This window comes from Anticarsia gemmatalis, chromosome 22 (assembly GCF_050436995.1).
Source record: "Anticarsia gemmatalis isolate Benzon Research Colony breed Stoneville strain chromosome 22, ilAntGemm2 primary, whole genome shotgun sequence".
NCBI lineage: Eukaryota > Metazoa > Arthropoda > Insecta > Lepidoptera > Erebidae > Anticarsia > Anticarsia gemmatalis.
In genome coordinates, this window is record NC_134766.1 from 8,619,386 (window position 1) to 8,646,091 (window position 26,706).

The 26,706-nt window shown below is 35.1% G+C and overlaps 4 protein-coding genes across 4 annotated transcripts in view; 2 read left to right on the forward strand and 2 right to left on the reverse strand.

The window, feature by feature from the left end:
• The window catches only part of LOC142982803 (serine protease inhibitor dipetalogastin), a 77,363-nt gene extending 72,699 nt beyond the window's left edge, over positions 1 to 4,664 (forward strand). Inside the window, exons 8-13 of the mRNA XM_076129487.1 lie at positions 190 to 354; positions 803 to 964; positions 1,570 to 1,695; positions 2,293 to 2,469; positions 3,130 to 3,288; positions 3,580 to 4,664. Of these exons, the coding sequence (XP_075985602.1) occupies positions 190 to 354; positions 803 to 964; positions 1,570 to 1,695; positions 2,293 to 2,469; positions 3,130 to 3,288; positions 3,580 to 3,658 (868 nt within the window). The 3' untranslated portion in view covers positions 3,659 to 4,664. The remainder of the gene's footprint in view (positions 1 to 189; positions 355 to 802; positions 965 to 1,569; positions 1,696 to 2,292; positions 2,470 to 3,129; positions 3,289 to 3,579) is intronic.
• A 33-nt stretch (positions 4,665 to 4,697) lies between these two features.
• Positions 4,698 to 6,705, reverse strand: LOC142982561 (uncharacterized). The gene is made up of 4 exons (XM_076129114.1): positions 6,661 to 6,705; positions 6,121 to 6,200; positions 5,331 to 5,503; positions 4,698 to 4,934 (listed from the first exon to the last, which is right to left on the reverse strand). The coding sequence occupies exons 1-4, from the start codon at positions 6,699 to 6,701 to the stop codon at positions 4,890 to 4,892; spliced, it is 339 nt and encodes a 112-aa protein (XP_075985229.1). The 5' UTR covers positions 6,702 to 6,705; the 3' UTR covers positions 4,698 to 4,889.
• Positions 6,706 to 10,768: 4,063 nt separating this feature from the next.
• Positions 10,769 to 19,305, forward strand: LOC142982889 (facilitated trehalose transporter Tret1-like). The gene is made up of 9 exons (XM_076129611.1): positions 10,769 to 11,027; positions 12,319 to 12,431; positions 12,794 to 12,913; positions 14,581 to 14,736; positions 16,018 to 16,185; positions 16,630 to 16,762; positions 17,803 to 18,032; positions 18,399 to 18,593; positions 19,007 to 19,305. Exons 1-9 carry the CDS (start codon positions 10,958 to 10,960, stop codon positions 19,283 to 19,285), a joined length of 1,464 nt encoding a protein of 487 aa, XP_075985726.1. The 5' UTR covers positions 10,769 to 10,957; the 3' UTR covers positions 19,286 to 19,305.
• Positions 19,306 to 23,881: 4,576 nt separating this feature from the next.
• On the reverse strand, positions 23,882 to 25,869 carry LOC142982701 (uncharacterized). Its single transcript, XM_076129338.1, has 3 exons — positions 25,818 to 25,869; positions 24,782 to 24,914; positions 23,882 to 24,020 (listed from the first exon to the last, which is right to left on the reverse strand). Exons 1-3 carry the CDS (start codon positions 25,831 to 25,833, stop codon positions 23,942 to 23,944), a joined length of 228 nt encoding a protein of 75 aa, XP_075985453.1. The 5' UTR covers positions 25,834 to 25,869; the 3' UTR covers positions 23,882 to 23,941.
• Positions 25,870 to 26,706: the final 837 nt, after the last annotated feature.

Genomic DNA, 26,706 nt, shown 5'->3' on the forward strand with positions numbered 1-26,706 from the left:
TTCGCTACGATTCCCACGAACTTATTTTGCTTAATTTTTTTTCATAGCTTCATTTTGACAAAGTGGCTAATGTGCCGATCAAAGAAAATAGTAATCAATACATATAACTCTTTTTATATCCCTAGTCTCTATAATTTAAAAAATACAGTATCTATATTTTGAACACCGACATTATTTACTTACTTTCAGTAAGCACGTATTCGAAGTGCCCATGGCGTTCTGCGTATCGCAAGAGAGGACCTCAGGTGGTGAATCCTGCCCCAAGGACTGCACTGGACAGAAAGAGAAGCTGGTGTGTGGATCTGATGAAATGGTGTACAGGAACGAGTGTGAAATGAAGATGCTCAACTGCGGGTAGGTCTTTAAATCCAGTTACATATGTAGATTTTCTGTCTGAATGATTTATAAGATTCTTCCCGTTTATGCCGGTCAACTCTGTTCAGTATAAATTGTGTCAAGCAGATAAAAGAGCATAATTAAGCCTCTTCCTCCTTAGACCAGTTACCTACTGTTCACTCTCAACCAAACAGCTCATTGTTTTCACGTAGAGAGACGCCATGACAGTTTAGCGCGTTTTGTTTGGGTAATGTCAAATAATGTACAAATAAAATATGTTAATTTATGTAGTTTGTATTTTATGGATATATTCGGATTTTTTTCAAAGTGGGTCAAAAATTAATTCATAATGCGCCGTACTATGAATTAATTTTTCAGCATTAATCAACTACCGAATTTCAGAAATCTTTATCAGAAGGTTTATTTATCAGGCTATTTTTACCAACTATTCTCTTAATAATTCCAGTATCAACAACCGCAAGACAGTGAAGAAGGTGGACATGGAGAAGTGCCGCGGCAAGATGAACCGTTGTATGAAGGTCAAGTGTCCCGTGGACTTTGACCCTGTGTGCGGCACTGACCAGAAGGTTTACAACAACCCTTGCTTCTTGAAGGTCGCTACTTGCCTGTGAGTATTTTTTATATTAGGTCGGGGAAAAACTCTTTTCGCATTATAGTATGTATGAACTTGTGATAAAATCTTTTCTCTACACTAAAAGCTCGATACTTGGGTACCTCACGAGCTCACTAAGAGAGACCTAATGAACCGTGTACTCATTTGTGATTCTTGAAGCCAAAGAGAATTTATACTAATTCATACATACTATAAATGCGAGTAGAATTTTTCCCCGACCTAATATATGTATTGTTTTATCTTGTTATTCTTATTTTATATACAATTCTTAGTGCGGGACTTGTCTTTATTTTGTTAACTTCTAAAAACATGCAAACGACGGACCTAAATAATAGGATACGGAAATTAAGAACACGACCTCCTAACGCACTAGTAGCGGCGTAGCAACCACCGTAATTTTTGTGCTATAGAAGCTGTCAAAATTAAAGAATTTTCGTATTAGTGCTATTTAAGACATCATACATGTAACAACTAAAGTGCTGATAGACCTAGCAGTAAGTAAGATTCTATCTATATTCTATAGACCTATGCGAGCCTCGCGAACCTTGCATAGGTTATGCCGTTCAGGATAAGCAACCAATTTTGTCATAATATTTCAGTAAGGGAGTTCAGCTGGCTCACTTCGGTAACTGCACTCTACTCCCGAGATTCAAGGAAGACTGCCCCGACACCTGCGAGAATGTTGTGGAACAACCTGTCTGTGGTTCTGATGGAAATGTCTATAAGTAAGTGAAATTTCTATCTTCATGTTTTATTTGAATTAAATGAATAGCATTATTCTTCATGCCTGACAGTTTTAACGGCAAAATATATTTAATTCTAGCTATCCAGTTAAAGTTCTACGAGATTCTGCGGTTAAAATGACATTACTATTTCTCACTGTAGAGCTTGAATTGCAAAAAATTTAATCGCAGCGAATTTCATAGTTCGTATCTTAGTAGTATGTCCTCAAGTCGCATTAGTAAAAATGTTCGTTCTGGAGTATAAAGATTTCGAATAGTAACGCCGCCGCCGGCTCCACACGCTGGCCCCAACGCTCGGACCAACGTTGGACTGCAAACTCGGTGAGGCGTACACACGTTGGCTAACAAACTAGTCTATCTTGTCAGATCGCGAGCGTTGGCGCAGATTCCTTTGATGAAACCAACACGAGCCGACCAACTACCAACGCTCGCCTCAACGTTGGGACTAATGCCATTTTCTAGATCCATACGTTGGACGAATAACGTTGGGGCCTTTATTGCGGTCAACGTGTGGAGCCGGCGTAAAACAGTATAATAAAATTTACACTTAAATCCTTTACATAAATCTTTCTATTTCAGATCGGAATGCGAGCTCCGTCTAGCAACCTGCGGTCAGCACGTGGTCCCTGTCGCCGCCTCCCACTGCCGCACCACCGCCCTCTGTCACGAAGAGTGTCCCGACACCCCCGCGTTCATCTGCGGCTCAGATAACCGGTTCTACAAGAACGAGTGCATTATGAAGAAGGAGAATTGCGGGTGAGTGGTGGAAATGATTGTTTTGTGTTAAGAATGTAACAAGTAGCGCCATCTAGTAGCGTTTGTAAGAGTTTATAGTGTTAAAGTTTAAAGGATGCGTTTGTTATGTGCGGCGATAATAGATATTAGGTCGGGGGAAAAGTCTATTCGCATAATAGTATGTATGAACTTGTAATAAAATCTCTTTTGCTTCAAGAATCACAAATGAGTACACGGTTCATTAGGTTTCTATCAGTGAGCTCGTGAGGTACAAATATCGAGCTTTTTTGTGTAGAGAAAAGATTTTATTACAAGTTCATACAAAATATTATGCGAAATGTCTTTTCCCCGACCTAATATATTGTTTTTTATTTTGTATTAATATTTTAAGAAAATAGATATTCCAAAACACAAAAATCGAACATTGTTAAGTAGTTCCCCAGCATTTCTCTGTAAAGAACATGCTGCAATGCTTTTGCTATTATTAGTATCCTTTTAAGTTTCATAAATTTATTTGTTAACATAATACTACCACTAGCGCTAAATAATAACTAGTCACTGCTTGTTACTTCACTTAAAACAAAGAATCTCTATCAAAAACATTACATATCATTATTTTGCTTCTCAAAACCAATACGAAACTACCAGGCGCTCATAACTAACAAAGAGTTCTTCTTACAGCAAACATGTGTTCGTGGTACCTCTGAAGCGCTGCCTCGCTCGCTTCCAATACTCTGGCTGTGCGCGTGTCTGTCCGCCGGAGTACGACCCCGTGTGCGGTACTGATGATAAGACGTACTCGAACAAATGCTTCTTGGAGATGGAGAATTGCCGGTCTAGGTAAGTTTCACTTTAAATCTTATTAAATTTGAACAATGTGAATATGATGTCGGTAATTTGACTAATAAGAGAGCAAAGAGAGTTAAAAAGTCTGCTTTCTACCTAGGGTAAGAAAATTATGTAGTAGGTACATAGTATGTATGTGTATCATAGTATTTTAAGATACTGTCCATAGCAACAGTTGTTTGGTGTGTTATTAGTTTTACCTGGCGACAATCAATTTAGTAACGCATAATAATAATAAAATTTAATGATCAATGTATTTATTAATAATCTGTGCTTATTTTTCAGGAGTCTAGTGCAAATGAAACACCTGGGCACGTGCACGGAACCGATTGCAGAGGAGCCGAAGAACTATCTATATCGATAAAACAATCGATTAACAGTCACATCGATGTATCGCTTTCTTTCCATAATCATATTCTCGGGAGCAAAATCCCACTATTAGTGCCAACTTTTTATAAGTAAAAGATATACAGTAAAATAATATAAGCGACCAATTTTTGTGTCTTCCAATAATCGATAAATTTTAAGTATTACGTAATTCACATACACGATTCGAATCGATAGATGTTAACGATTAATCGATAAGAATTATTCGAATACAGATTTTCGTGAAATATTGAGATTATAGCTTAATATTAATTGTAGACGCTTTTTTAAACTGTTTTACTAAATGTTTAATTAATTTCTAATTAAAATAGTATCAGTACAAAAATTCGAACTCAATGTCTAAAAACCGATTTTATTAAAAAACAACTCTTTAGATAAATATTAGTGATTTTAGAATTAATTATGGACTGTTTATTTATTCTATTTATTTACTGTGGTAGTTTAAGAATTCTTTTTTTGTAAATAATTAGTGAATTTTTCTACATATTTATTTCTTTTCTCTTAAGGATCGATGCATTTAGCAGAAAGACTTATTATTTAAACAACTATGACAATAAGATAATTAATTGGAAGCGTTCATGACCGCCTACATTTAAACGAAATTATAATAGTAAAGTTTCATTTAAATGAAACTATTTTCGTTTGACATTTGAATCAAATCCGCTCAATATCTGATTACAGATAAATGAAAATAAATGTAATTATTCATTTACGCTTTTTAAATGTTAAACGAAAACCTTGTAATTTTAATTAGTTTGTGATTGAAACAGTTTTTTTTATACATTTGTACGATTTATTTTCATAACAATAAAATAAAATATATTTAATTTTAGCCTAATCAACGTACTTTTAGTCAATTGGAATTGCATTTTTAAAATTTTCTACGACCATTTAATATTATATTTCATAACAATTTATACTCTATAATCATATTCTACCGTGTATTGCCAAGTTAATAACAAACCAATAAAAACGTTTTTACAGTTGCAAGTATTTCATTTAATTACCGAGTTACATTTACTTCAACTTACGTTTCATTTACGGAATACAACAATTACATATATTTTAAATTGACCACGCTAAATTACATTTATGTTGCTTTAACGATGTCAACTTACATTTATTGCAAATTACAGTCATATAATTCGTTGACAATGTTTTAGTTTTCAGTTGAGTATTCAGGTTTTAATTAAAATATATCTATTTCTCTAGGTTGAACAGGTCGACGGTAGTGACGATGACGACTTGTGTACCTGAAAATATTAAAAGACCCTAGAGCATATTGTCATATACCAGGCACGTTACCAAACTCCGAGCTACTATTGGAAATAGTCCAATAGAAACATAAAATACCAATGGGAGGTCAGCAGTCGTATACACTACCGCGGTGATCACACAGGCATTAATTTTCCCTATAAAGAAATACATTTGACAGATTTTCATACAAAGTTGTACAATACATATCTCCTAATGTGGTAACTAGCAGAATATATTATTATACCAACACTTTTTAGTAAGGCACCACACAAAGCAGAATAGTTTAACTTTCGCGCGCTATATAACTTTGAAAAAGTCATTACTAGTCCCACAAAAAGACATGATTAAAGCAAAGTCAAAATAACCACGAAAAGTTTTTTCTAAATGAATACCATTCGAGGTTTCTCCAAATTGTCCATACATAACCTGGACACCAGCTCGATGGGGTAGCCACAGGGTCTGAACACTGAAGAGAGAGACATCTCGTTTAACAAACTCTTGAATCTTGCGGCGAATTCTTTGCAGGTGGACATCTTAAGGGCTTGGTTGTATGACAATATTATTACTGGAAGAAAATGTTACATTGATGATGAACGTCTAGAACGAATATCTAGGTCTTTTATCTTTCAGATCGAAATGAGCGGGACCGAGATATCCCAATTAAGAACCCAACAATATAAAAGATGTATCTATGTGATGATAAATTTTAATTAGGATTTCTTTCACCAATAGCATAGGTACCTAGATAGAATTCACGTAAAGCTTTTCGTACACAAGGCTACATAAATGTTCGATTCTTAACTCAATTTTAGACTTCCAGCGTCTGCCGCTATACAAATCGATTGAGGTTCATACACGACTTGCATCGCCAACATTAATCCCACTACTGGATTGGTATGACGGTAGCCGCTTGAAGTCTACGTAGCCTTGTGGGCCTATGATTATGAGGTAGACCAAAGTCTTTCTTACTACGAATAAACCCATGCCTAGCAGTATGGCAGTAGGAAATTGAATAACATTCCCGTTCGATAGCAAACGAAAGTCATCACAGCCAGTCTGAAGAAGAGAGTGTTGTCTCTTTTACTAGTTCTCTTTTAAAATTATACTTAATACACTGCTTGTTACTATGTTTGCTTCATTTTCATTCAAGCAGTCAAATGTTACAAAATGGGCAATACTCACCAACCAATACAATATATAAGAGCACCCATTTCCATGGCACCGAAAGACTCGATAATGTTTCAAACTTGTCAATCTCGAAGCTGAAAAATTTAGATATTTCTTCCAATCAATTGCTATTAATAGAGTCTTGGCTTTCAATAAAAATATCATCATCATTATATAAACCGGGAGACATCCACTGATGGACAAAGACCTTCCCCATTGAGCGCCACTATGACTGAATCTTGGATGCCTACATCCATTGTACTCCGGTCACAAGCTCAGTCCATCTCGTTTAAAATAAACATCATCGAATTTAAAAATACGATTTCTCAATTTCTTCTTTCTAGGCGTCCTGTACTGAAACGAAGGTGCATCGTCATGGCCGATATTCGAGTTCTGTGGCCAGCCCCAGTTAAAACTCAATGTTTCTATGCACCTTACTTTGGAATGCCTGGCATTTTGGCGCAGGCAACGCTGGCAGGGGACGCCGGCCGGTAGTTCGTACATACAATACGCAGGTTCACTCTATTGTCTAACTGAAAGTTATAAACTACTTACCGAGTTACATTATCACCGCTGTAAATATATATTTTTGGCATTTTATTATTTATTTACATTTTTCTATTATGTCACATTACTGACACAAGACAGAACTTTGAGGTAGCATAGAGTTAATAAATAGAGCAGAAAGATGCTTATAAAAGTTTAAATTACTTTTAGGAAATGAGTATGGATGTGAATGAGGCAAGGGAAGTTTGTCGTACTAAGTGGCGATTTTTGGTTCCTACCTACTTCTGCGGTAAAAAGGAATGATTTTAATTACATAATAATATGTATGAATGTATGTATGTAGAAATAGACAAACCCTTGTAATATTTCTCTATAAAAAAGACAACTCCCGCACTAACAATTGTTCTTGTGTTGCGGGTACTTCTACAAACATACAAACAACGGACACAAAGTACAATCAGACCCGAAACAATTATTTGAGGATCGCACAAATAATGGTTCCGTGTGGAAATCAAACCCACACGCTCCCTACAAAGGTAGCGGTGTGGCGACCTAAACTACTGCGCCACGGAGGCAGTCAATATAAATTATATCCCTGCTGTAATGTTAGCGTGGCCGTTTGAAAGCGACAAACTCAAAACCTAACTTTTAAACTCTCGCGTTGCATGTCAAGGTAGCACTCGCCGTGGTCGCAGGTTGACTGACTGAAAAGTCAGCCTGCGACCACGGCGAGTGCAACCTGCGCTGAAACGTTAGGCATTTTAAGGTAAATGCGTGTTCGCGTTAATTCCCGTATTCTATAATACATTAAACTCAAAATCTACGAACAAAAGACATCACATTCCTTAACATTCCAGTTTTCCAATTCACTTTACAACACTGAACCACTAGTTATATCGAAGAAAGAACATTACTTATGTGATCCTATTTTCCAATTTGCACACGGATTTCCTTAGATGACGCATTCTTGGATATTATTATATTAATAATATTTACTTACTATTATACTTATCTCAGTCCTTTTAGAAAACTACCAACCCTCTTTTTTTGTAAACTGAAGTTTGTGATTTGCTTAACGACGAAACTTAAATTATAGATTATATTATTAAGTATCTATATGGAGGCGCTACAGTAAACGCAAACGCTTCTGTGGTGCGGTGGGTAGCGTGTGCGACTAATTTAGTAGTTAAAAGTCTTTCATGAGTTTGTTTCATTAAAATTTGTTTCGGGAGTTTTTGTTTTAGAAATTCTCAGAAATTAGACGGAGTTAGGAAGATAGGGTCGTAGACCTGCATGCCTCAGAGAGCACGTGAAGCCGTCGGTCCCTCACCTGACCTCTTACTGGTCGTGTCGCTTTAGTTGTCCCACCAGACTATGAGAGTAGAGGATCGAGAGTTTGACGTTTGAAATGTACTGCAAAAATACGGCGCACATTATGAAAATCCTCGATAGGTTATCGACAGTTGATAAATGTAGAGCATCGCGCTATTGTTTTTAGTCGTTAGGTTCAACTCATTCGCTAGCAGCTCTACACCCTCATGGTGCATAAAAATTCCACCGAGGACAAAAAAAGTCCCGTCCTGAAAAAAGTCTCGTTCAACTGTGTTATTGTACCATTACCTAGTTTTGCTACAGCATGGTCGAGCAATATTCTTATTGTTCACATCAAAGTGTATACCGCTATGTAATTGTATGTCTTTCCTTTAACACGTTATGTGCGACTGTTTTGCACTAGTCATGGAATTTTCTGTCCAATATCTCCCACTATCCACAGCATTAGCAAACAACGCTTTAAAAAGGCTTACTGAAATGAAGAAAAAAACGGTTATCTGATGCAATAATCTCAAAATTTTGCAAACGTAAGGCTATTCTTACAATGATGCTTATGGCATACTTTATCATAAAGGAGATTTTAAAACAGTCGTTGCTGCGTAAGTAGAAAACCAAATGAATATCACATATTATTTTGACTTTAAGGGAAACCATCGTACAGAAAACTTGTTTACTTAAGGATTGCCATGTATGTCTAAAACTTTAATATGTTTCTTGAGGCCATGCAAAGTGCCCAACTGGCACGTGGCATGCGTGGAAGACTCGAGGCCTATTTCTACGTTCAGGAGGAAAGAAGAAAAAGAAGAAGATGTATTAATCCATAAAAAAGTATATGTAGAGAAATACATTTCGTAAAAGCATAATAATATAATAATATGTTTACAAATTGAAGCGTACAAAAAGGACAAACTCCAATCACGAGAGCAACAACAATTGTACACACATCTCATGAATGAGTGTGACGTCACATCACGCGTTACTACTGACAATATTTACACTGTCTTATTCGAAGCTGTGTGCAAAAAACTGACATCTTACTGTTTGTGTTTATTTAGATTCAGTTAGGTTTTTATTAGGTCAACTTTATGTTGTACTACGTCATCGTTATTGCGTCTTCATTTACGTATAAAATAGCTTTATCCCTCGTATGGTTAGTGGTCAATGTTGTTTAAGGCGTCCGAAGGCGTTTGACATGGCTTAACAACTGTAATCTTAATTATTGACAGCAACCGGGACCGAATTTTTGTTCCAAATTACGAAGACGCTTTATGTTGCTTAGCACTATGCGGTCACCAATCTAAACAGCGACCGTGCTAAGGTCGGCGCTTAAGTAGTATATGTTCTTCTTGAAAAAATTTATCGTAATAGACAAACATCGCCATTTTCACAACTAACGTTGCTCACTGAAGTGGGGGTTCCACTATTGTAAAATTTCATAGGCATTCGATTACTAAAAAAATATAACCCATATTCAATCCTAAATATTTAAGTATTATCGTGCGAGAATTTATTAAAATTGCTTGCTAAGCGGTTTAGCCATGATAGCGAAGCAGACAGGTAAATAAATCCAAATATTTACATAACTCTTACATAATTCGAGCACAAAAGACTTATCAAAATCTCCAACACGTTTATTATCTTATGTATTTATTACATTATTTGTTTAACATTTCAATACAATTTTATCTCCTAATGTTTTACTTCCTCTAGTGTTTTCCCATCGCGCGTCTTTTTAAGCAAATATTTGCTGTAAATATTGTTTGAGCTATTTTTATCTACGTTTTGTTGCTAATTGGAACTTATCAGTTGTTTGATGTTTATAGTTTGGGTTCGATTGATTGATGAAAATGTTTTTTTAAGGACTCATGTCAGTCTCACTGCTGGACAAGGGTATTCCTTACATGAAACATGGATAACAAAAAGCAGATCATGTATTTGGTATTCATTGATCATTTCCGACTGCTATACTTATGTCTTATGAGTTGTACTGCTAATTGTAACACTGCTAATTGTGCAGGTTGTACATTTGTGACACTACTCTCTGATCAAATATCTGTGTGATATATACGTTACTGTAAAAGCCCGAACTGTGGTAAATTTTAAATTTTTTCCGGTAAAACCTAAGATTTACCAACTCTCAATGGTAAAAGTCCGAAGAATTCCTTTATTTCGAACTTTTGCCATTATTACTTGATGGATCTTAGGATTTACATAATCACACGGTAAAAGATATTTTTTTTTTAAACCACCCGGATGGAGGAGCCCCGCGAAGCGGGGCTTCGGTCACATCTCGACATCATCAAGTAAATAGATATACAAATCATTCAAAATTCAAATCATTTATTGCTTACTAAGTTATATATACAAAAGGATCTTATATCTAAAGATCTTTTAGACGAAGATCAAACATCAATACGGGCGATACTATTTCATATCAATTTTTAATTTATTGCCTGTATGAGTGCTTCTATACTCGCAATTATTAACAATATTTGGTTCTAACCAGAAACTGGTAAATCAAATTTATGATAAAATTTTAATCAATCAGTTCAACCCTTCACGTAAATAATAATCCGGACCTACTTATTTTTAGCCACATACACGTGGATCAGAAACACTTTCTTGAGATTAAAAAATATCTATTTGAAGTTCAATTTGAAGCTGAAAATGTTACAGTAATTTCAGTAAAGATAAAGGATTTCTCGTCAAACTTACGGGACTAGAAATTGGTAGACACGTGAACGACTTTGCGTCAACCATTTGGCGAATAAATATCGTAGGAGACGACAATTAGTCCCAGTCGACCTCAACTAGTCGTCACTACTGCTACTACGACTAAAATAAACTATATAACAATTTTATTATAATAAAAATAATTGCAAAAGTTATGAATAAAAAATATAGTTGCAATAAATAGTGAATTTGAAATAAATCAAAATAATTTTTTTGGGTCGTATTTGCCGGTCAAGATTTTTAAATATTTTTTTAGTTTTTTATAATATTTTAAATTAAAATGAAAACCAAATACTATTTTATATTCAACGAAGGTAGTCGTGTCAATCAAATAATATGTGCCATACTCAGTAAGTAACTATATTTCTATTACTTACTAACTTCTCTTCACTTTATATTTATTACGCAGATAAAAATATATGTTTTCAAATATATTTTTTACATCTTTAGAATTTGCAATTGTATCAAAAAAGAATAACTGACTGATGTCATTTAAGCCAATTTGTTTGCGTATTATTTTGGCCAAGTTATGGTAAATAATGTCATTCCCCTTTTGAGTCTTCGCAATAGTCTGTCAAGTACTGTTTATGAACCTTGCAATACTTTACCCACTTTCTAAAGCACCGGTTCCCTACACTTTTAGGACTAACGCCCGCTTTACAAGTGTACAGTGTAAGTTTCAGGGACCCTTCACATTATAGTTGTATCAATGTTATATTTTTATGTTCATTTACAATTTTCTTTGAATCCGCTACCGTACAACATAAAAAGCTCCAATGTCCCCTAAGGTTGATATCTCATCTATTAGGGGTCTATGTTCGAAAGATTCTCGAAGAAAAAGAGGTTAAATAATTTATTCCTCAATATAATGCAGTGGTTTCAATTTTAAAAATTGAATATTACTTTATAGGTGTACTTTATAGAGCTCGAATTTGTTCAAGGTTAAGAAAAAACAGCATAACAAATTATTGGTTTATTCAAATCAGTTGCTATCATTAGCATATTAAATAATAATTCACTGACAATATACGTAATAAAACCAGAAAAATAGAGGTGTAGTTGTTGCGCCTCAACAAGTTAAAAAACGTGACCTGTATTTATTAATTCCAATTGATACACTAGCATTAAAGTTACTTAAATAGTTTAACGTTAACATTATTTAAACTTAACTTTTTTATTATTTTCTGTCCTACTCCTAGGGTTTCCTCCTGCATTGAGAGGTTAGGCCTTGAGTCTAGTGCGGGATAATGACTTTGCATGCATTCTAGAAATACTAACGTATCTTAATCAGAGTGATTAATGCGTTAAACAGGAGCTTACTCCCCTTCAACGCGTGTATTGAGAAGAAATTCTGCTTTATTATTATTTTTAATCCATTATTGTTCCTCGGCTGCTGCTCTGTGAGGTCTGAAAATTACCTTAAATGTATTTGGTCCAAAGTGCTTTATTTGCCTTATTCGGGTTTTATTGAAAAGCTCAACCAAGTTTGTGGGATTTTTAAGTTTGTCAAGCCATACAGTAACGTTGAAAAAAAAATTGTCTGTGCGTAAAAAAATACTTTTTATGACTAAAATTGGCACCGTTCTACAAAGTATTATACTAGATTTTTTATTCTATTTCCACGTTGTTTTTCTTTCACAGTAAACATGCCAGTGTTTGTGTATGGAGCGGCTATAGGCTGGATGTCGCCTATGACGCTGCTGCTGCAAGATCCGGTCAATTCGCCCAGAGACGTTCCTCTGACTGACAGTGAAGTATGTAGCCATTCAAAGCCATTATTAATAGCCATAAATTATAATAAATGTAACCCATAATTGCCCCTGGGCAAAGATCTCCTACCAAAATGAGGGAGGGTCAAGCCTTGGGTCTACAACGCGAATTGAGGAACGAACTTGCATAGGAACTTCCTCAATTCGCGTTGTGGATTCCCTAATTCTTTACAGGTCTTGATCCTCTAAGGCACGCAAGGTTGCATCACGATGTTTTTCTTTACCATTTTGCCTACATGCCTAGTAAGGAGGCAACAAGATTTTTTGGTTGTCAATAAGCATCCGAATGGTATGCTAAACTAGGTACTATCTCAATATTTTTTTACTGGATACATTTATATTCTTAGGTCTCGTGGATGGCAGCAGCGGCTTACCTAGTGTGTATACCATCTGACTTCTTGATGGCTATACTTGGAGACAAGATCGGGAGAAAAAATACGATGTTCATCTTATCTTTAGCAGCTTTTGTAAGTATCTACTATTTCTTTTATATTTATCTGTACGATAGTTGCGCTTTTACAGCGTATCTGCTTTACGGATTATGATGTAATTTTGCAGGATCGATTACATCTCAAGATTTAACGTTTTTAAACTCTCGCGACTAGTACACATAATAAGTATTATAATGCAACGGGTCTTAGACGCGATTGAAAATTTAAAGGTTAGGATACCTTATTTGTCTTTTCTCTTATTATAATATAAGTTATCCTAACCTTAAAATTTTCATTCGCGTATAAGACCAGTTGCATTATAATATTATCTCAATTTTTTTTCATTTTGAGGTTTTGAGTTAAACAAAAAATGTTTAGTTAGAAATCAGGAAATTGAATTAGCTTTCTATTTGTTGTTATTCTTGGAATGCCTACTTTGGTTGTTACTCTTCGTAACGAACTCTTAAATGTTTAGGTTTTTACGAAACATTACAACGCCAATTGTGCATACCTTGTGTTAAAAGAGTTAAAGTAAAGGTTTTGTGTTCCAAATCTGTTATCAAAATTGCCAATCAAATTTGTTATTGATCGTTTATTGGTTAAATTACGTAGTGGGAGTGGTCAAATGTGTTTTGGTTGCATTCTTATCAGGAGATAACCTTCATGAACGTAATGTTATTGGTTAAACTGCGATAACAGTTTTGATAAAGGCGGAGCTTATATATTACAGATTTGGTTATTTATTGATGAAATGTGTAATCAAACAATTTATTTCATCATATTCTGGGGGTTCTTATTTCAGTTGTAGCAAAAAAGGTAATGCTTGCTTGTGTTATCTGACAGGACGGTGCCTGTCACTTATTTGATCTAGGGACGGAATTCTTGAAACCTAGGCTCAGCAAACTCAGTTAGCTTATATTTAATCGTTGCCCAGAGTTGTTTACTTTCCCTATTATTGGTAAAAAGTTCTCCCATAATTGTAAAGAACCAATCTTGAGAACGAAAATTCGCTTGCAACTTATTATCTAAGGTATAATAGATGTGAAAATATTATTCATAATATAAGTATAGCATAATATATGCAGGTTAATGTCCTCAAAAATGTAATCTACATAAGCGTCTAACCCTAATAGATTGGTTCAAGCAATTACGTTGATTGTCATCGGAAAGTTTACAAACTATGGAAAGTACTCTACGCTTAACATTGTCAAGTAATCAATCACTTGGTGCCTACTACTTGAGTTTATTAATTTTATTTCATTCATTTAACCTGTCTTTCATTATAGTAGGGGAAAAGTGGTGCAGTAAAGTAATTAATTTATCTCATTATTGTCTCACTTCTGGACATTGGTCCAGTGAGTATTTAGTCCTTGAGTCCACGCTGGCCAAGTGCGGGTCGGGACTATATTATATCACTTCTGGAAGCGTTCATATATTATAAAGATCGTGAATTTTCCCAAAATGATAGAATTGCACAAACAACTGCACCTTCACCGTGAGAGCAAGGAATAATACATTATTTTATTTATTTATCACGTCTTGTTTCAATCACATACGTATAACATCGGAAAATGATTGGTGCGTTGCCACGACCTCCATAACTCGACAAGCTTGTATGCGAATGCTTAGATCACTAGACTATTTAATTGCAGCTGACTGCCTAAATATAATTAAAACTATTAATATATTTTTTTAATTGCCAGGCTTGCTGGGCGATCAAACTGTCATCTATGAGCACATGGGCCTTCATCCTCGCGAGGTCATTGGTCGGTGTCATGATGGGTGGCGCTTACGTCACTTGTCCACTGTACACTAAGGAGATCAGCGAAGATGTTATTAGAGGAATGCTTGGTTCTATGGTAAGTAATTTCATGATTATTATTTGCTGAAAGTTTTTCTTGCTGTTGTAAATAATAACAAACAAATTTGAAAAGCTCGTAATCGGAGCGATGTGATTATAAAGACTTTTAAGTTTAAGTTAGCCATTAAGTCTTTTTTTTTGTTTTTAACGAAATATCATACAACGAAGTTCCTAGCTGCATCTCTGTTCTGAGCAGCTGTCTGAAATACCTAAACACGAATCTAGTATATACATATATTATGAGGGAGTGACTGTGGGACCCTTGCAGTTGTGAGAAAGGAGTTAGTAAAAACTGCAGGGACTCGGGTAGGTTGGGATAGTACGCCCCAATATTTCTATTCTGTTATCGGTCATAGACATATCTAACGATACGAAGCGTAGATTTTATCAAAGGCAAAATTGAATCCCATAGACTTCTTAATTGCAGTATTATTAACGTTAATAGTATTTAAGAATGTTGTATCTGAGGAAACCCGTGTAGAAATCATACACGGTAAATAGTACATGCTCGGGGATAAAATAATACCTAAGTATTTGTTTTATTGATTGTATCGACGACAACAAACGTTCTATGACAATTTATTTATATATTTTTCCTTAATGAATACACACGACCATATACTGCGGCGTGAAGATATTAAAAAAAGCTTTGACATCCGGGTTAGTAAAATAGTCCGTAACTGAAGTAAGTCTCATAATTATCAGTTAAATGACGCTAACTACTTGTCTAGAGAAAATTCAGTCTTCCAGAAATTCCTCACTATGTTTTCTTTTACCTTTATAACTAACTAGCTGACCCGCGCAACTTCGCTTGCGTCACATAAGAGAGAATTGGTCAATATTTTCCCCGTTTTTGTAACATTTTTTACTGCTGCTCTGCTCCTATTGGTCGTAGCGTGATGATATATATAGCCTATAGCCTTCCTCGATAAATGGGCTATCTAGCACTGAAATAATTTTTCAAATTGGACCCGTAGTTTCTGAGATTAGCGCGTTCAAACAAACAAACAAACTCTTCAGCTTTATATATTAGTATAGATGATAGCTATTATTTTACTTAAATTTCACATGTCGTTGGTGTCGACTGAGGTGGAACTCTTTATAATTTTTACAGAGGGCAAGTGCATAGACCATTTTGCTAGCACTGCTCTATTTGTCTGCATTCTCTTAATCAAGATTTCTGCTTTCGATAGCAAAAAAGGACCAGTGTCATGACTCTTAGTAACATTGTCTAATTTCCGAAATTCCCTAATAAATTCTATCTTTTTACATTTTCCAGGTAATCCTGTTCCACACAATCGGCAATTTACTCATGTACGTCATAGGCGATATCTTGAGCTACTACACTATACTATGGATCTGCGTGACGTTGCCTGCGATACACATGGTGCTGTTCACCATGATGCCTGAGTCGCCATCTTACCTTGTGAAGAAGGGGAACATTGAGGTGTGCATTATGGCTAATTCGATTTAAAGTCTATTTGTATTACGATCGGTTTTTTAGTAAAGGTTTTAAAACCGTCGGTCTTTCTTTGGAATTTGTGGTTAACAACTGGATATATTCTTTTTTAATATCTCACGTTTTACCTGAGATCAATATCATTTGAGAAACCTCGGCATTAAGTCCATATTTGCTTTGAGTTCTGACTTAAAGGTAGGTCAATATTAAACGCATCTAGCATTAATTGAGCCTCAATACAACAAAGTAGATTAAGTGTTAAACAAACATAAAAAACAAAAAAAGCATTTCAGCAAAACAATAATTCTGGTCTCTGCCTACCACTGTGGGAAGAAGGCGTGATTTTATGTATGTACATACGTATGTAAAAAAAAACATTAGACAGCTTCTTCTCGAACTGTAATATAACACCTGCTGTTTTTTCAATTACAGAAAGCAAACAAAGCTTTAGCGTGGCTGAGGTGTAGGAAGGAAGATGATCCTGCTGTTGTACGTGAACTAGATATGCTGAAGAAAGAACAAAACAAAGATGATGAAAGCAACAAATTCGTTATTAAAGCTGTGTGTAAGTATCTCAATACATATATTATTATGTAGATGTAATAGACGGTTTCAAAACTATATTGTAGTAGGTAATAGCTTCTATTGTTAATGTCTTGAAAAAAAATAGGGTGCGTAGTTCTTGGGACGCGTAGTATCCGATTGGAAGTAACGCGTCCTGTCCACGTCCTGGCCACTTTATGGTGACCGCGGAAGGAACACCGTCAGGTTTTTTAGTCGGTATGCCCAAGTTATAAAGCCGGAACGCCTAGCCGGCGGGAGAGCCTGACAGACCCCCGCTTCCTCCCTGGAGCGGGACATGCAGTAATGCATTTTCCTGATGCAAAAAAAAAAGTTGCGTAGTACTTTAAGCGGCACCTGCAAAGTCCCTAACCAGCACTTGGCCAGCGGGATGGACTCAAGGCCTAACCCTCTCAAAGGGATGGATTTATATTTTTTTTCTTAATTTGGAATATTTTGTTGACAAACACCAATACGACGTAAATACAACACAGAAACGGCATACTAACCTGTATTCATTGACTATATTTTGGTTGAGTGTCGCCACTAATCATTTCAATCAAGCCTATTATTCTCATGATTGTTCCGCGTTGAACATTGGTCTGCAAACCTATTTACTCACAGCTGTTTATACGTCACGTAACAATTTTGAAAGAATATAATTTTCAGGTTTTCTCTTGATACGTATAATTTATATTTTGTTCTATTCATACAAATCTGACTGATTTGTGTAAATAGTAAGTTTTAAAAACTAATAAGGGAGCCATCACATCTTATGTCACTGTATAAAAATTAATCGCCAGATGTGTTGCTAAGCACTAAACTCAAGAACGGCTGACCCGATTACAGAGATTGTTATTTTTTATTATATTGAATATGTCTTCTGTCTCTAAAAGGAATCGACAACAGAATTCGCCTATTTAAACTTAAATCCAAGTACCTGTTTATATAAAAAAATATGGACTTCTGATACTACTATGGGCATTAAAAACCTAACATAATTTCATATCACCGAATCTCTACCTTAACTTCTCTCTATTCCAGTAACCGACAAAATTCTATTCAGAGCATTCAAAATAGCTCTAGTAGTAGCTCTAGCAAGGGAAGTATGTGGCGCCATACCTGTCCTGAACTTCGCTGGAGATATCTTCGCGACTGCCTCCAAGGATACTGGTCTAGTACTGTCACCTAATCAGCAGGCTATGATGCTAGGAGCCGTGCAAGTTGTCGGGTCTGTGATGACGTTTGGTGTGGTTGAAAAAGTTGGGAGAAAGGTGAGTACTGGTTTTTTTTTATTTATTGTATTTTTTTCTTGTTTATACACATGAATAGTATTCATAATCTGTTTAACAGAAGCGCCTGCCGAAATTATAAGAGACATCACTGCGTTCTGTCAGTATAATATTCGCAGGCGTTATTTCATGGATGATTATTGATAGCAAAATTTTATTTCCCAGATTCATGTTTATTTGTTAAGCTTTTTCCAGTAACTGTCAACAATCACATTTCGTCCCTTCCACACCTTAAAAATGGGAACCTACATATATAACCCTTTTGGATGAAATTTTGCTAGGTGATGACCAGTCCGGGGACAAAAAAAAATGCAAAAACATTAACTTAATCTTCTCTTTTCTTTCCAGGGTCTCCTATTCTACACATCCCTGATATCTGGCCTGAGTATGTGTGCGCTCGCATCCTGGTTCTTAGCGCGGGACTACAACGTGTACCTCCCAGCGTGGCTGCCAATGGTCACTCTTTGTCTCTGCATCTTCTGCGATGCCTTCGGTCTTCAGCCCATGTCTGTGGTTATTAACGCGGAATTGTTCTCTTTTAAGGTAATTTCTCTAACGCTTTTTAAGCGCTGTATTACAGCAACAGCTGTGACTTTAACCAATGATTCGTTTTAAAAAGACCTAGCTACTTTCTGCAATCCTTTGATAATATTTTTTTGTAAGGGACCTGATCATGTGAAATGTTATGTATAAAGTATAATAGAATGCGGGAATTAACGCGAACACGCATTTTACGGCGAGAGCAACCTGCGCCGAAACGTTAGGCATTTTAAGGTAAAATGCGTGTTTGCGTTAATTCCCGTATTCTATTATACATTAAACATGCAACGCGAGAGTTTAAAAGTCATGTCATGAAGAAAGTAAATCTTATGATTGCTTCTCACTGTTTTTATTGTCCTTTTCAATATGCAAAATAAAGATATTCTTAAGTAAATAACATTATTTTACTTTTTCAGTACCGAGGAACAATTATGGCAGCAACTATGGCATCAGCATCAGTCACAGACTTCTTCCAAATGCTGTTCTTCAAACCAGTGATGAAATCCATAGGACCTTACGTAGCGTTCTACTTCTTCGGCGGTGTCTGCATACTTACAGCTATTTACACGATAATAGCTATACCTGAGACTAAAGCGAGAAGTCTTGAAGAGATCTATGAGGACCTGAAGACGAAGAAGGAGAAACGGCAAGAGTCTGAGAAAGGGATGGAGAAACAGAAAGAAATATTGGCGTGAATTATAGATAGTGTTTTTGTTACTTTGTTGTTTGATTTTACCTTGTTCTTGTTCTTAAAAACTCTTAATTCTTTGAAATGGATTCTTTAAGGTTGATAATGGTCGTTATTTTTAATCCATTTATAAATTCTCGTTGACTGGAAAAATATTAGGTACCTACTTGATAGTAGAATATGAAGGGCAACCACTGAATGAGTACCTTGTCTAAGAAATCGCCCTCGAATCAATACATATAAAATGAAATATGTAAGGACATCATTGGTGCTACATACTGATGTATTAACAGCCAAATTGTTGCACGTGATATTATATAAACAGAATATTGTAGAATTGGTCACCGAAGGTCCGAGGAATGCAAATTTCATTACAAAAATCTGTGATCACATGATATTGAGTAAGGCAATCAAAATACGTGTTTTAACAAAGTCAATCTGTATTTCACCATGTAAGTTATAGAAAATCAAACTGTAGTAACACAACAGTATAGTTCGTGAGCAGTTCCATTAATCTCAGAGGCAACATCGCATCGATATCAAACAGACCACAGGCGCTCATTCTACTGAAGTTTGCCTTTTGTGCTCGCTTCACATTCTTGCATAGACGCTTTTCTGCAACTGTAATAAAAAAATGCAAATTATTTGCTCTATTCAGGCTATAGGTGGCTCTTGTTGATACCTTTCTTAGTTTTAGTTGTTTCGAAAAATACTATAGGAAATGAGATGCTATAGTTTACCGTTCAATTTTATTGAAGAAAGTATCAAACGTCATAAGCAATAAATATTTATACAGTAACTTCAAATAACTTTTGTAAGTATCATATTGAATGAGAATTATTTCAAATTTCTGTTCTGACACGAGAAGATTTACAACAAAAGTCTTTGTCTTTATCAGTAGACATGTTATGACGTCAAATAAACTAGTTATTAAAAAACTTTACCTGTGCAATTAGTACTCAAGAATCCAGCGCATACATTCTGAGTTTCCTCAATAGCAACATAGAATAGTTCACAATGTATCCCTAATGCTATTAGCAATCCGTAATTCTTGAGGAACCACGCGATCATGGCTACCGTGTTGAAAGGGACATCCAACTGAAATTAATAAATATTAACTGCACGTTTAAGCGTTTAAGCGGTCACCTCGCTGCAACAACCGAATTTTGAATCCCACCCGGGACAAATCTTTGTGTAATGAGCACGATTATTTGTTCCGAGCCTGGTTGTCAATTTATCTATACAAGTATGTATTTAGAAGTATATAAGTATGTTTATTTGGTTACCATAGTACAAGCTCTGCTTAGTTTGGAATCAAATGACCGTGTGGGAGTTGTTCAATGATATTTATTTATTTATTACCAAATATGAATATTGTAGGTGCAAAAGTCACTCCCGACACTTGGTACAAATGCGATGTTCGACTGGTTATACCACGGGGAAATAAAGTTACCCATGGTTCGACTGGTTGCTCTATGTGGAAATACATATATTTACCAATGGTTCAACTCGAGTGTGTTGTTATTTCCTTAGTCCAATCCTGACATGCAATTCAATCCAATGGACCTATGTCGAAGAAGCGTGAGGTTGGTAATAGAAGGGTAACGTATGGGTAGGGTTAGGGGTTAATAATCATGTAACAAACAATAACATAACATTGTTAATTAATAGAAAAAACTTAAATGTCATTCATACCAAAATAAAATAATGTAATCAAAGCTGTAACACTCTGTACAAACAATCAAAGTACATCAAACGGTGCATCATGACTAAGAATTTCTAGCATTACCCATACGTTGAAGGAAATAAGCCATTGCAGCGGCATACTGTAAAATGAACGATGATCTTGTAAGACATGTACAACTGCAGTTACTGGATGGACATAATATTGGACATGCAATCGACAAATTGCGTTAGGCACATGCCTTATCAAAAGAGGAAGTCGTTGCATTTCAGCAGTGATAGATAACATTTTCCTGTTTGTTAGCCGTAGTTGTTCCATAGATAAATTCAATTCCCAGTAGTACAACTAGTTGGACCAAGGAAATAGCAACACACTCAAGTTGAACCATTGGTAAAGATATTTCCACTTAGAATAACCAGTTGAACCATGGGTAACTTTACCTCCTCGAGGTACAACCGTGAACGCCGCAGTTGTACCACGGGTCGGGAGTGGCAAAAGTAGTATGAATGATTTATTGTTATTTAATAATTTTTCACGTGAAATCTCACTGGCTTATGTTTGCACACTATTAGTTTATAACCAAGATTTTTTTTCACTTTTTATTTAATAAATAGTCTACGTGGCGAAAGTAGTTCGAGAACGCAAAGACAAAAAGGACAAAGCTTTTCATAACATTTTCTTATATCGTATTAACAATAACGATTATTACTTTACTTAACGCGTTGTAAGTCGATAATGAAATCCAACTTTTAAACTAATATCCTTAATTAACTTAAGTATACTTACATGATTAGTTTCTCTGAGAAACTTAGCACAGAATTGTATCAAAACTTCTACGTAAATTATTGCATGTATAAATGTCTCTACAGCATGATACAAGACCTGTAAAACGTCATTACAGGTGACTTTTACACAAACATCTTTCATTGAAACCTAACCTTAAATCAAAAATACTTTACCCAATGTTGATAGGTCTTTTGCAGAATATGATATGAATTCAATATACCAATATAAGCTTCCATCATCTTCTCACACAATTCATTATTATTCATTTCCACAACATTACTCAACTCGTAATTATTCCACAAATGAACTTTGTCCTTCAACAACTTTATGAGTCTAATCGCGTACAAAATGTTAGTATCGAAACAGATCACGGTAATAGTTGTATAGATGATCATGAATGACGGCATGAAGAAGTAACTAATATTAAAAATGATGATGACGTAATAACCAATGATAGTAGCTGCAGTGTACCAATTCCCGACGACATAGCTTTTGAAAAGAGCGTCGTTATTAATAATCTTATGAACGCCTTGAATAGTCAAAACAAATTCAATGTTCTGGTTACCTAAGATGATGCTTTCGATGAAATTGATAATGAACCCTACTCCATAGAAGATAAGGTTGTAAAGAGATTGAAACATTTCAGCGTAGTCATCAGTAAAGAAGTACATGATGAGTACACGGAAGGTATACATGAATAGAAATGAGATCGTCGTACAGAGAGAAATGAATATTGATGTACAATTAATAGGAGCGATGAAGTTTTCTTTGATAGTATATTTTGGGTAGTACAACACATTTTGCATGATGTTCAAAGGCTTAACCATGGCTTGCACGTCTTCGGTCACTAAATTGTTCAATAAAACTTCTACTCGATAACTCTTTCCTATTAAACTAGCACGGTTTTTCTTTACTTTCGAAGGTCTCAACATGGTCTTGTAAAATACACACATGCGTTTGAAATGACTAATCATGGTCAAACTAACTTATTATCGTGAAATTTAAGGTCAATATTTTTAATATTATAATTCCATCTATACATTAATCAATGTTTTCCAAAGGACAGTGACATTTACTTTGATGATGTACAAAAAGCCTTTTGAATGATTACTGTGAGATAATCTTGATGTTTTCCTTCCGTTGTATTTCCTATTTTCATTAATATTGTTGTCCCTTTCATTGTTATGGTCTAAAAATAGAACTTGAGTCACAAAGAACTAATATATAGTTAAACAAGAACGCAATTCTTTATATTAAAACTGTTCGAATTATTATCTTTTGAGTTTAGTCTCGATACCACCCTTGCAATTCAATTATTGTGTTTTAATTTCGCAAACCTAAGCAAGCTCCATCTTGTTTTGGTTGGTTTTATTAAAATATTATTTCCTGACATTGTTTTGAAAACAATGTATTTTCATTTATTTTCCTTATCACAATCATTAGCTTATTCAAGCAACATCTACTGGTGTAATACTACAGTACATTTGGTTAATAATCATTTTTATTATAGTGGTAATGTAGAGATGAAAGAAGTTTCGGATATCCGCTGGTTTTTCTGCATTAAACTTTGTGATAGAATTATTTAAACTTACAACTCTGTTTACGAAAGTGTTAAGTATTTGTGGAAAACATTCCAGAATCTTGTAATCTCATACTTTCACGCGAATGTGTGTGTAAAGGGGGCTACTATGTAAATATTTGCGTATGTCAAAAGAGGCGATTTTTTATTACTATCGACTTTCGAAAATTGCTAGCTATCGAAATTGTACAAAAATCTTACCTACTATTTTTTCAGCACATTTTAAATGTCAAAATCTCGTTACTTGATAGTACTGACTGCAGGGAACCGGGCTACATGGTTCCGATAGCTCACAAGTATATGTGTCATATTAGGTCGGGGAAAAAGTATTTTCGAATTATAATCTCTTTGGCTTCAAGAATCATAAATGACTACGATTCTTTAGGTTTCTTTCAGTGAGCTAGTGAGGTACCCAAATATCGAGCTTCTTTGTGCAGAGAAAAGATTTTATTACAAGTTCATACATACTATAATGCGAAAAGACTTTTTCCCCGACCTAATATGATAGAAAACTTATAAATTTACGTCCAGGATCAGAAAAAAAATACAAACAGTTCTTATGAAATCTAATATATTTATTCTTTATACTATTTCAACATTTTTGGCAGGTTGCATTAGTTTTGGTTATAGTCGTATTCATATCTTGATCCACAAGCGCCTACGTGTTTAAGCTTCACATTTTCACATTGCATACTGAAAATAAATAAATTGCATTATAATAACATTGACAAATTGAAATATGTATTATGGTTTAAGTATTTTACTATTTAAATGTAATTAGAGTATTCAGAATTTTTTTAAATCAACGCAGTGAGGCCACATATTATTATGTTCATCTGTATTTATTTCTATGGGTTACATGGTTACATCTGTATTTATTTCTATGGATTTTTTATTTAAATGATGATATTAGCTACAGCTAATGACATTAATAGCTACAGATCGCAGCTTTGTCCGCGTAGCTCGCTTAATCTGTGCACTAAATCTCATTAAAAACCGTTTAGTAACTTTGACATTATGACAAACATCGACCAAAATTTTTGCATTTATAATAATAGTAGGAGAAAATAAGTAAGATAATAATATTATTGTCCTAGCCGGTATCCGACTACAGCGGTCAGTATCTTTGAAACTGGCCAGCGATGCAGGACTTGGTTTATAGTGTCCAAGTGTGTGCACAATACACAAATACACTCTCTATATTCCTTTGCTCTCATAACCCGATGGGACGGATAACCGACACGACCAGTGAGAGGTCAGGCGCAGACGGCTTTACGTGCTCTCCGAGCCACGGTGGTCTTCGACCTCAACTTCCTGACTCCGGGCAATTTCTAAGAATTTCTCAGAAAATACTTTTTGGCCCGACCCAGGATTCGAATCCGAGACCTCGTGCGTGACCGTACGGCAGAAAGCAGTCAAGTTAAGATACATAATAAATGACATAGTATACTTACAAGCATTTATTATCATAAGTTTGTTTGTCCCTCCCGCACACTGGCTTGTAAATGTCGCTACACTGGCATGGGTTGCGAGCCACGAAGGCGCTCGTGGTTACAGCACCCAACACCACTAGAACTATAGTAAATACTGAAATAAAGCAATATACAAAGTTATTTTAAATGACATTAAACATGAAAATAATTGTTTATAAAAGTACTATAAAAAGTTATCAGTATTGTCCAGAAGAGGCGAATACGCCGCGGTTCTTTTGCGCAAACATTCCGTCCACAAAAAAAAACGTGAGCTTTGCGCGTATTTTGGCGCCTAGTATCTCGGTAACGAATTCGCGCTAATTAATTGGCGACGAATTCACCCCTTCTGCGGGCTTATCTCGTATCTCAGTGGACAACTAGTGTACGTCAAATTGATGTTCACTATTCAATACATTGCTTCTTTGACATAACGTGTTAATCACTACAGCAACTACAATCAGTACAACATAGTGGCTTTCAAATAGTTGTCAATTAAAATACGTGATACTGGACACGGTCTAAGCTGTGAAACTGGCGCCTGTGGTATGAAAATGTTTTGTTATTCTCTTCAACGTTAAGAAAAACCGTGCGTGATGCATTGAGTAAAGAAGGCATATTACGTCACAGGTTTTATTCCACAGTAATGTCTGACGTCATGCGTCCTATTTAAAATATCCTACACTTTAGCTTCAATGCGTATTAATTGAATCATACTCTATTTACTTTGTGAAGAAGTACTGAATATAGGCTTCCCTAACGACTATGAACGATACAATTATTAGAAAGGTGCCAAATAACTTTGTGTCTCTGAAGATATATTAAAGCCAAGGTGACGAAGTAAACAAAAACCAAAGATTAGCAGAAGAAGGACGGAATGGAACGCGTGGTTAAGTCTTCAACTAAACACAAAGTTATTTAGCACGTGTAATAATAAATGCAACGAATAACCTAGAAACAAACGTTGATATTTTTTTCATTATTATCCTGAATAAGAATCATAAGTAATGAATATACTCACCTAACGCTGTTCGCATGTTGTCGCCGAGAGAACCCGTTCCCTACTGGCTGTGCTAAGGAAAAACGTTCAATTTATAAGTCTCACTTTAGAACTATTTCGTAATAATGGGAAATCGTTACACGTTCATACGGGATCTTGGAGAATTCCCCAAAAAATAACGGTGATTTTATAAGCCAACGGTAAAAAAATACCTCAAAAGAAATTCTAATTATTCTGTATATAATTAACAGATATAAGACACGTTTTATTTAGTTTTCCAAATAAATTAGAAGTGAATTATTTGAAGATAATTAAGTCAAAATAAATGAAATTAAAATACCCATCGTATTTTTAGAATAAGTAAATTTAAAAAAAATATATAATTATTATTATCTTTACCGAACGGTCAAAAATATCAACATGTATAACAGTTAAGAAGTTTATTTCAATTATTATAAGATTAGAAGTAATTGGTAATTACAAACAATAATTATTAATTAGACTTACAATTTATAATCTGCCACTCTATAAATGGTTTTAAATTCAAAGTTAATAGAGCTAGAACTTAATATTAGTTGGCTTACCCCCGGTTTCTGAGGCACCTTTAGCGGTAGTTTATCTATTCAATAGTGTTTAAACTCATATAAAAAAACGTTATTGAATAGATAAACCACCATTAAATGTATTCAGAAACTGGAGGTTATTCGTAAGAAGTATAATCGTCATTCACTATTAGATCACTAGTATTATAACTTTTAGGTTATTTTTATTAATTGAATTAAGGTTAACTGCCTCCGTTGCGTACTGGTTTAGGTCGCCACGCCGATACCACTGCGTCAGGGGGTCGTGGTTTCGATTACCACACGGAACATTTATTCGTGTGATCCATAAATAATTATTTCGGGTCTGG

What these genes read in the sequence shown, in the direction of transcription:
- LOC142982561 (XM_076129114.1), bottom strand. Translation starts at nt 6,701, where the DNA reads ATGCCAAAAATATATATTTACAGCGGTGATAATGTAACTCG. An exon ending in AGCGGTGATAATGTAACTCG is followed by an intron (nt 6,201 to 6,660) that starts GTAAGTAGTTTA and finishes TAAATTTTTCAG; the next exon opens with CTTCGAGATTGACAAGTTTG. An exon ending in ATTTGGAGAAACCTCGAATG is followed by an intron (nt 4,935 to 5,330) that starts GTATTCATTTAG and finishes TAATATTTTCAG; the next exon opens with GTACACAAGTCGTCATCGTC.
- LOC142982889 (XM_076129611.1), top strand. Translation starts at nt 10,958, where the DNA reads ATGAAAACCAAATACTATTTTATATTCAACGAAGGTAGTCGTGTCAAT. An exon ending in ATTCGTTATTAAAGCTGTGT is followed by an intron (nt 16,763 to 17,802) that starts GTAAGTATCTCA and finishes TCTCTATTCCAG; the next exon opens with TAACCGACAAAATTCTATTC. An exon ending in TTGAAAAAGTTGGGAGAAAG is followed by an intron (nt 18,033 to 18,398) that starts GTGAGTACTGGT and finishes TTTTCTTTCCAG; the next exon opens with GGTCTCCTATTCTACACATC.
- LOC142982701 (XM_076129338.1), bottom strand. An exon ending in ACTTATGATAATAAATGCTT is followed by an intron (nt 24,021 to 24,781) that starts GTAAGTATACTA and finishes ATTTATTTTCAG; the next exon opens with TATGCAATGTGAAAATGTGA.